Here is a 10508-nt window from a genome sequence, read left to right on the forward strand (position 1 = left end):
GTAGCTTGTTTTTCAGCTGCAGGAGGTGCAGCCTGCAGCACATGGGTCTCCCCCCACGCCCCACACCCTCCTTGCCCCGTCCTGGGTGGCCGTCCTGTGCTATAGCACGTTGTAGTAGGCCATCTCTTTCATGGCCTGTTCGGTGAGGACGCTGGCCTCGGCGCTGCTGTCCACACCGGCGTAGGCGTAGGCGTTCTCCTCGAAGTCCTCGATCTCCTGCTGGCTGTCAAGCTCGGAGGGGTCGGTGCCCGTCAGCTCCATCATGGGGTCTGCAAGAGAGGGCACAGTTAGGCCTGGATGCTGCCTGTGGGAAGAGCCAGTCACTCCCACATGGGAAGCAGAACTAAAGAAGTCATTACCAGTCACTGCTTCCAAAAGACTCTCAGCTGCCTCCTCTGCCCTCCTGCTCTGGGAGGCCCCCGACTCCCATGGCTTCTCAAATGTGTGCCGAGTGGGTACAGGCCTGGACTTGAACTCTTGGGGTCATGCCTCTCTTGCACCTCCTAAGTCACTAAGCCCTTATTTATTCTTTGCAACATTACTCATTAGTCCCCTTTGCCATATGAAAGCCTCCTGTACTGTATCATGTCTGCAACACCACTCGTTTGGCACCTACTGTATGCCAGGCACTTCACATATATCATCTCATGAATGCTCACAGCAACCCTGTTTAGGAGATCAAAAGGAAGTTCAGAGAGGTTAATCAACTTGCCAAAGGGCACCCAGCAAGTGCTGTTGTTTTGATCCATTGTGCAACTCTACCTCACTTGGCTGGAGGTAGCTGTTTCTCCTCTGACCTGGTGCCAGTTCTACCCAGTGGTATCCTCAGGCCTAGCTCTCCAAGGCCAAGCACTCAAGGTAGGTTAACAAAGACGATGAGATAAAAACTCTAAGAGGCCTCTTGTAATTTTATCACATTGAAATCTTTTATAAAGCTCTTACTGTTGGAACAAAAGCCAGATAGAAAACTCCACAAAGGAGCTTGGGTGGGGCTGCCTTCCAATGAGTAATGGAGGGAGGGAGGCCCAGGGTGTGACCTGGGGACCTGGGAGTCTTGCTGGCAGGGACTGTGGCTGAGCCCCAGTGTGCATTCTGCCCCTGTCCACCTGGGATATGTGATGTGTTTGGGGAGAAATGGACCCCAGCCCAGGGGTAGCCCTGATGAGTCTAAGGCAGGGTTTTCCAACCTTGGCATTACTAACATCTTGGGCCATAATTCTTTGTTGTGGGGGACTGTCCTGTGCATTGTCGGATGCTTCCCAGCATCCCTGGCCTCTACCAGCAAGATGCCAGTAGCATTGCCCCTGCTGTGACAACCAAATGTCTCTAGACATGGCCAAATGTCCCTGGGGGGCAAACTCACCCCCAGTTGAGAACCACTGGCTGAAGGGTAATCCCACTCATTGCCAATGAGTGGCTCAGGATTAGGGATGGGACCCAATTCTGGCCAGTGAATCATGAGGAAAGGCCTGCTAGTGAGTTCTTAGAATGTTCTTATTAGTTTCACAGAACAAAGGAGAACAGGCTCTTACTCTTCCAATGGAGGTGAACAAGGAAGCATATTGCCCTAAAGGCCACTGGCAGCTATTTTGCGACCATGAGCAAAAGCACAGCTAATAATGTGGACAGAGAGAGGGAGGGAGCCTCACCCTGTCATTGTTGAGGGGCTGAATCAGCCAGCTTTGAAGATAGCCTGGACTGCAAGTCGTTTCTTAATTTATTTCCTTATTGTTTAAACCAGTCTGAATGGGGTGTCTCTTACTTGTGCCCATAGCATCTGACTTTATAAAATGAGGCCAGCTGTACCAAATCTTTTTTTTTTTTTTTTTTTTTTTGTGGCTGCACGCACCACACTGCACCACACGGCTTGCGGGACCTTAGTTCCCGACCAGGGATCAAACCCCGGCCCTGGGCAGTGAGAGCAGGAGTCCTAACCACTTGACCTCCAGGGAGTTCCCTCAGCTGTACCAAATCTTATAGCCCCTGGGCACTTTCTTCCTCAAATCCTAGTGCCACACCTTCATACCATATAGTTGACTAAAAACAAGCTAAATAAAGACCCTGGGAAAATTTCTACCTCTGGGTCTCTGTTATCCTCCCAACCTTCCTTTATTAACTCTATTTGGCCTGTCCAGTTGGCCCCAGGGAATACTCTGTACCATTTTTTTACAAAGACGTTGATCTACTTCCTGAATTACAGTCCTATAGTTTATTGGGTGGTTCCATCTAGACTGTATGCTGCCTTCCTCCTGCACAAGTGTCAAGCCTGAGCTTCTCAGACCAAGGTTATACGTGAGTGGTGGGTGGACTTGGGCCCCAGCCATTCCCGTGCCAATCCCTGCTTTACTTTCTGTCATCTGGTACAATCAGGAACAAAGCAACCCTAGGCATCCCTGGTCACTGACCTCAGGTGGAAACAGCTTAGGCCTTAACCACCCCCTGGGAGCAAGGTGTGCAGGGACAGCTACTTCCAAAAGGACCAGTCCTGCTCTGGTCCCTCCTGGTGGATTAGCTACCTGGCATGTCCACTAGAGTATTGGCTCTCAAACTCTACTGCACATAGAATGAACTAGGGTGCTTAAAAAAAAAGTCCGGATCCTGGGCCACACGCCAGATCAGTTACATTCGAATCTCTGTGGTTGAGACTCAGGCATCAGCATTTAAAAAATTCTCAAAGTGATTCCAATGTGCAGCCAAGTTTTAGAACAGTTCTCTGGAGTCTAGGTCAGAGGTTCTCGAAGTGAGGTTCCTGACCAGCAGCTTCGGTTTGACCTGGGGAACTTGTTGGAAACGCAAATGATCCGACCCTACCCCAGACCTACAGAATCAGAAGCTCTGAAGGTGGGACCCAGCAATTTGTTTTAACAAGCCTGGAGTGATTCTCATGCTCCCTTGCTCAAGTTTGAAAACCATCACTTTATTCAATGCTTCTCAAACTTTCCGGTGCAAACAAATCACCTGGGGATCTTTTGGAACTGCAGAGCCTGATTCAGCAGGTCTGGGGTGGGGTGGAGCCTGCAGTTCTAGCAAGATCCCAGGTGATGCCAATACTGCTGGTCCTAGAACCACATTTTGGGTAAGAAGGGGCTACAGAGCATCTATATGCAGCCAACAGCGTTTCATCCTCACCCAGAATGGAAAACTGATGACACCTGTTTCTGCCAGAACACCGCCCCCCCTGGCCATTCACTGCTCCAAAACTAAATCAGGGTTATTGCACCATCCCCCAGCATCTGATTGACTCCTAGAGAGTAATCTCACATGGCAAGTCAACTCACCCGGTGATTGTCGGGGCACATTCCCAGCTAATTTGTCTCAGAAGGAGCACCAGAAAGTCAAATAGCTCCAGACTATACAAGGAACCTTCCTGAAGTGTGGTTGGCTTCTCCTTCCTGTAGGATCTCTAAACTGCCTCCTCCCCATGAGAGGCCAGAGCGACTACAGTTCTTCCACTACTGACCAGTGTTGAGGGGAGAGGCTATCACTAACATGTAGGGATGTTATAACCAACAGCCAATGAAACCTCCACCAACTGCAGAGGTAAGGACACTTCTCCTGAGTATGTGGGCTGCATTCTTTTTGGCAGGCACTATGAAGAATGTGACTGATTGTATATCCCTTTTTGCACTGGTGACTAGGAAGCTCAGGGCTCCCCTCTGCATGCCCATAGGACCTCCCATGGTGTACTTGGGGTTGTGACCTCACCTGGCTCTCCCTTATCTTTACAGTTGCCAATTTTCCTTTTGTTATTTTCTTTCCCATTCATTTTTTGTAAAATGTCATCTCTCAGTAATGATCTTGCATGAGTTACCTAACTTCTCTGTCCTTCAGTGTCTGCGTCTGTAAAATGGCAATAATAACAGGGCCAACCTCACTGTGAGGGTTACATGAGTTAATAAAGGCCTGGCACACAGCACTCAACAAATTATTTTTATTATTGTTTATGTGAGCCCTCGTAAGTCCTCTGAAGAATACACAAATATCCCATCATTATCACCATGGTGGCCCTCCAGGGTGCTCCCTCTCCAGACCTGAGCCCACCCCAATGAGGTCTCAGGCCTGGCCAGCCTCCCCACTCCCCTCACTGGACAGGAGCCTCCTGAGTGTGCCATGACAGTACCGCTCCTGCTCTGTCCACTGCGTGTGGCCCACCCACCTTGGCTGTCCAGGCCGATGTCCATGACGCCGTGCTTGACCTTCATGTGCCGGCTCAGGTTGCCCTTGAGGTTAAACTTGCTGGAGCAGTAGGGGCACTTGAAGGGCTTGCTGCCCGCGTGCAGGTGCATGTGGCCCAGCAGGTTGTACATGCGGTTGAAGGACTTCCCACACACCTGGAACACACCCCCCACCCGGCCTCATCAGCCTGGGAACCCGCGCTCTCCGGACCCCCAGCCACTCCTACCTCCACGGCTGGGCCGGAATCCCATCGGCTGTGGACAGCACTCGCTTCGTCCTTTCCTATGTGACCCCAGAGGCCGAGGACTGAGCCACTCCCTGCTGGTCACCGTTCCTGTGTGTCTGCCCCACAGTCCCTGAGCTGAAGCTGTCAGAAACCCAGGGCTCGGATCTCCGGGTGCACTGAGTCTCGGGCCGGGGCTCTTTCCCTGCGGCTGTACCGTGATCTTCACCACCTCCTCCAATTCTCAAAAAACAACCTCAGTAGCTTGTAGGACCTGAACCCTCACCGCCCACCCCAACCCCCAGAGCCCAGGCAGTTTCACCCAACCAGGGCTCCCTTGCCCACACCGGGTCCCGGCTGCTGCCGTCATGCTGAGGCTGCTCGTGGGGAAGTCCCACCTCGGGGCCCGAAGGCCTGGTACCTTGCATTTGAATGGCTTCACGGGCGAGTGTACAATCATGTGGGTCTTGAGGGTCTGCTTCTGCACAAAGGTCTTGAAGCAGATGTGGCACTGGTAGGGCCGAACGCTGGTATGGATCAGCATGTGCCGCTTCATGTTTGCCTGCAGGGTGAACTCCCGGCCACACACCTCGCACTTGAACTCCTTCACACCCTGTGGGGGGGTGGGAGCGATGGTCAGGGTCACACAATGGACACAGGCTCTGGAAGTGCGTGTGTGTGTGTGTGTGTGTGTACCACAGGGTCATAGTTTCTGGGAAATGACTTCCTGGGGATGTTCCAAACAGGGGCCACCTGTTTGAAATGCCCGGGAGGATGTTGGGGAAGAACCATTTACTCTGGAAAGCATTCCAGTGATAGGGAGAGATTGGCTGAGTCTTATTGTTCTGACCCATACACCTGCTGTCTCCTGCCCAAGAGGGCAGGTGGATTTGCAGGTCTGTACCAGGGCACTGAGGCAAGCGTGTTCGTTTGCATGTTAATTCATTCATTCATTCATCAACCATTTACCAGGCACCTGCTATAAGCCAGCATCACATCAGGCACCAGGGGCCTGTGGCCAAGAAGACACAGCCTTAGCCTGGGGGCCTGGATGGCTTCCTGAGATCAAGATTTATGTATATATTCTTCACCTCAGTGCTGTCTCTCAGTGGTCTTTTTGGTTCACAGACCCCTTTGAGAGTATGATTAAAGGTATGAGCACCCCAGGAAAAATGACAAAACACTCAGGTCTGTGTAGAATTTAAAGAGTTCTCAAACCTCGGAGCCCGTCCACAACCCCTGAGAGTGTATTCTAAGCTTCTCTTGTGATAAGAACAACCTGTAGCTCTTGTGGAACATAAAGCCTCTCAGGCCCCTCCCTGGAGATTCAAATTCCCACGAATTTTTTTTTTTTTTTTTTGCGGTACGCGGGCCCCTCACTGTTGAGGCCCCTCCCCGGAGATTCAAATTCCCACAAATTTTTTTTTTTTTTGAGGTACGCGGGCCCCTCACCGTTGTGGCCCCTCCCGCTGCGGAGCACAGGCTCCTGACGCGCAGGCTCAGCGGCCATGGCTCACGGGCCCAGCCGCTCCGCAGCATGTGGGATCCTCCCGGACCGGGGCACGAACCCGTGTCCCCTGCATCGGCAGGCGGACTCTCAACCACTGCGCCACCAGGGGAGCCCCCCACGAATGTTTAATCCCAACAGGTTCAGCAGGTGATTCTTATCACTGATGGACTTTGGGACACAGCCCCAGGAGACAAAGATTCCAAGGGAAAACCCTCTAGTTTGGATGGTCAACATGTTTTCCATGGTCTGGAGGTGACCCCCAGAGCAGGACAGGGTGCTGTGTGCACAGGAAGCACAATGTATTGTCTGGGGAGGAAAGTGAGGACAAAAGTTCCTAGAACCTCAGTAATTTAGTAGAACTCCAGTGGCACAGACACATTTCTGTGGTCACAGCTGCTGTCCCAACTGCTTGTTTCGTACAAAGTTTCATGTTATAATTTAACAGTTCCCGTGTCTATTTCTCTCAGCAGACAGGCTGTGTCTCCTGTCTTGCATGCTTGCTTGACAGAGTGAAGATGATGTGTATGACCACGAGGGGGCCCTGCCCTTTGGGATGGTGTGCGCATGTGTAAACTGAGGCTGATAATGGGAATGTTTTCAATTTTATCAGCCTTTGATTTTTGCTTTCACCTTTTCTTCACAGTATTATTTCTCTTTTAACACTTTGTGGACTTGTGGGGATTTTTAAGTCTCCTAGTAGAGGAGAAAGATGGCAAATATATAGCACGTGTACTTATCACTTTGCACTCTCCCCACCCTCACCCCCCTGCAACCCCCAACTCCCCGCAGGCAGAAAGAATCAATCATCTGGTTTTACAGCTGAGCCCAGATTCAGCTTCAGAATCCTTCTTAGCATTACACTCTAGGTAGCTACACCAATTGAATGAGGAGCACCTGCATTGAAACCTAAGAATCACCTCTGCTCCAGCAGAAAGAGTTCCCAGGGCTGGGAAAGGCTGGATTCTCAGCCTGGCAGGCTGTTTCTTCCCTACTCACTGTAGTGTCCACTGTGAGAGATAAGGACATGAGTTCGACCAGTAGTGTCTCTAAGGCCACAATTATGGAGAGTGGCAGCTCTAGGCATGTTCAGCTTCAAAGAGTGAAGTTGGTTGGATTTGGGGTAGAAACCATGGGTCAGGACAAGTGCCAGAGTGGGACTGTGGGACCTGAGAGGCCTCATTCCCCGTCTGGATGTAAGAGCCTCTCAAAGGAGGTGACGTTGGCTGAAAGGCAGGGTGGCCAGTGGCCTGAAGGAAGAGGAAGGTAGGGGAGAACTGGTCAAGTTTATGTCTAGGGACACAGTGGAAAAGGACAGTGTTGCTCCACCTTCTGTCCCCACAAGCCACTTTGCTTCGTTTTGTCATATTCTAGAACCAATTGTACTTTTCCATAGCAAATATTTTTCCTTACATCTATTCCCTTTTAAAATGAAATATATTTAGCATTTTCCTAAAGGGAAGGCACACAGCTTTTGATAGACTCGTGTAATTACAAGGAGCAAAGGAAGCCCTCTGAGCTTCTGACCATCTATCTCATCCACCTCCCCGTGGCACCCTGGCCTCTCTCCAGCCTTGGTCCTCCCAGCCATGAGATAGAGAATCAGCGATTCTCCAACTGTGCTCCTTGGGTCCTGCAGGGATATCCTCAAACATTTCAATTAAAAAGTTTTAAAACGAGTCAAGTTTTACTATTTAAAAAACTAATTTCAATTACATTCTTTTCTAACACTCACCAAAAATATATAACTATAAAAATGAGAGATGTCCACCACCTAAAAGATCTCAGGCAGCGCTTCGGGAAGCACTGGATGAAAGCATGGCAAGAGGAGAGGGCAGAGCCTCAGGCCTGGGGCCAAGCCCCCGGGGGGAGGCGGGGGGAGACCCCAGGGGCCGGGGCCTTGCTGGGGGAGGCCTGTGGCGTCCTTACCTTGTGGGTGAGCGAGTGTTGCTTGAGGTGGTGGATCTGGCTGAACTCCATGCCGCACTCGGTGCACACGAAGGGCCGCACGTTCTGGTGCTTGAGCATGTGGTTCTGCAGCTGGCTGCGGTAGTGGAAGGACTTGTCACACTCGAGGCACTGGTAGAGGGTGGGGCCCTGATGCGAGGCCAGGTGGCGCTTGAGCTGGGTCAGGGTGGAGAAGTCCAGGCCGCACTCGACGCAGACGTGGCAGCGGCCGCTCTCGTGCTTCACCTCGTGGGCCTTGAGCTCGCTGGGGTAGGCGAAGCCGCGGCCGCAGAAGTGGCAGCTATAGGGCTTGACCTCCGAGTGCAGCAGCATGTGGCGCTTGAGGTGGCTGGTCTGCGTGAAGGCCTTCTGGCACACCTGGCACTTGTGCGGCCGGGTGCCCTGGTGCGTCAGCAGGTGTGTCTGCAAGTGGCTGGGCTGCTTGAAGAGCTTGCTGCAGTGCGGGCACGAGTGTGGCTTGATGCCGTTGTGGCCCAGGATGTGCGTCACCAGGTTGTACTTGGATGTGTAGGACTTCTCGCACATGCGGCACTGCCAGCGCTTCTGACGGTCGCCCGCCTCCACCAGGTACGAGTCGTCGATCTGCACGTTGATGTCCAGCCGGTCCAGCTGGGCCTTCTTGTGGCGTTCCACCGTCGAGCCGGCTGCGTCGGCCTCAAACTCGCCTGCCTCCTGCCACACGAAGCCCTGTTCCGGCTTCACGGGCTCCGGGGACTCCATGGTGGGGGCCTCAGGGTCGCTCAGGGGGGCCAGGTGCGGCGGCTCGAAGCCACACTCCGTGGGCAGGGCCTCCGGCCCAGGCAGCGCCATGCTGGGCTCAGGGAAGCCGTCCCGGGCCGGGTCGGGGAAGTGGGGGTCGAAGGGGACTACGTCCAGCTCTGGCCGCGGGGTTCGGGGCAGGTGCCGCAGTGTCCGGGGCTTGCGGCTGAAGACGCTGAGGTCGATCATCTTGACGGCGCTGCTCTGCACCAGGGCCTCGCAACCGCCACTGGCCACCTCGGTGGGGGCCTCCGCTGGGCCCGCATCCTTGTTGTCGCCGGGCACGGACACCTCGTAGACCTCCTGATCCTCTTCCTCCTCCACCTTCTCAAACTTGACCTTGGGCACCAGCCGCACGGGCGGCCGCGTCTTCCGCCGGGTGTGCTTCTCGAAGGCTGCCTCTACCTCCAGCACCTCCTCCTCTGCCGGCTCCTCCAGGGCCCGCCCGTTGCAGGCCAGCTGGTAGACATCGGGGCCCGGGGCCCGGGGCTCCCCCATGGCCGCTCCGGACAGCTCCGGCCCCAGGTCCGGGTAGAAGGCTTCGGCGCTTATGGTGGCTCCAAAGAGCTCATTTTCTGAGACCAGGCCCAGCACGGCGGCCTGAGCCAAGGACAGCACCACCACGGCATCCGTCTGTGTCCCTGAGTCCATGAAGCCCTCCATCCCGTGGCGGCTGGCTAGGAGGGCATCGCTGCAGGAGGAGAAGGGAACATTAGCACTGCCGCTCAATGTTGCGCAGACAGACAACGGACAGACACACTCAGCAAGGGCTCAGCCAGTTTTGGGCGTATCTGTCCCTGACGCCTTTCTATTCCTGCCTTGGGAACAGGGCACACTTGTAATTACGGGGAGCAGTGATAACCCTCTGTGTATCTGATCATCTCCATGTCCTCCATCTCCCGGTGGGATCCTGGGTAAGCCCTGCCCCCTTGCTGACCTCAGTCTTCCCATCTGTGAAACAGGGTGGTTGGATTTCCCAGTGGTTCTCAAACTATGTTCTGCATGTCTTTCAGGAGTTCAAAAAAAAAAAAAAAATCAGATCCAAAATTGCAAAAAATAAAGATTCTGCTATTTTAAAAACCCACCTACTGGGGCTTCCCTGGTGGCGCAGTGGTTGAGAGTCCGCCTGCCGATGCAGGGGACACGGGTTCGTGCCCCGGTCTGGGAAGAGCCCACATGCCGCGGAGCGGCTAGGCCCGTGAGCCATGGCCGCTGAGCCTGCGCGTCCGGAGCCTGTGCTCCACAACAGGAGAGGCCACAACAGTGGGAGGCCCGCGTACCTCAAAAAAAAAAAAAAAAAAAAAAAAAAAAAAAAAAAAAAAAAAAAAAAAAAAAAAAACCCACCTACTCAAATGTAATATATACCTCACTCTTACACATTCAGTAGGCCCACTGGCTTTGTTGCCAAGGTATAATTAATTTTGCACAGACTTTGAGACTGTACAGTGAGGTGTTAAACAACTGTCACCATTTGTAACAGCTTGGCCATGTGAATGTGGTCTTTTGGTTTTTTAAAAAATATATTGGGCAAAAACAAGGCAACACACAAAAATCAATTAGGTGCCGAGGCCAATCTCAGACAGCAGCTACCTCCTGTCCGCCCTGATGCTAAATGACTGTGCCCATCACAACAGGTCACTGTTCTTGATTAGCTAAATGTTAGACATTTAAATACCTAAATTTATACCAAGTAAAAATATAGCTTGTGGGGACTTCCCTGGTGGCTCAGTGGTTAAGAATCCGCCTACCGATGCAGGGAATACGGGTTTGAGCCCTGGTCCGGGAAGATCCCACATGCCATGGAGCAACTAAACCTGTGCGCCACAACTACTGAGCCTGTGCTCTAGAGCCCGCGAGCCACAACTACTGAAGCCC

General features: G+C 52.9%; 1 protein-coding gene across 1 annotated transcript; it reads right to left on the reverse strand.

Moving 5' to 3' along the window:
- Positions 1 to 99: 99 nt before the first annotated feature.
- On the reverse strand, positions 100 to 9296 carry ZNF710 (zinc finger protein 710; the record flags this gene model as incomplete). Its single annotated transcript, XM_079699069.1, has 4 exons — positions 100 to 269; positions 4157 to 4331; positions 4821 to 5012; positions 7836 to 9296. 4 exons carry the CDS (start codon positions 9294 to 9296, stop codon positions 100 to 102), a joined length of 1998 nt encoding a protein of 665 aa, XP_079555195.1.
- Between the last annotated feature and the right edge of the window lie 1212 nt (positions 9297 to 10508).

The sequence above is a fragment of the Hyperoodon ampullatus genome (genome assembly GCF_949752795.1).
Source record: "Hyperoodon ampullatus genome assembly, chromosome: 3".
Taxonomy (NCBI): domain Eukaryota; kingdom Metazoa; phylum Chordata; class Mammalia; order Artiodactyla; family Ziphiidae; genus Hyperoodon; species Hyperoodon ampullatus.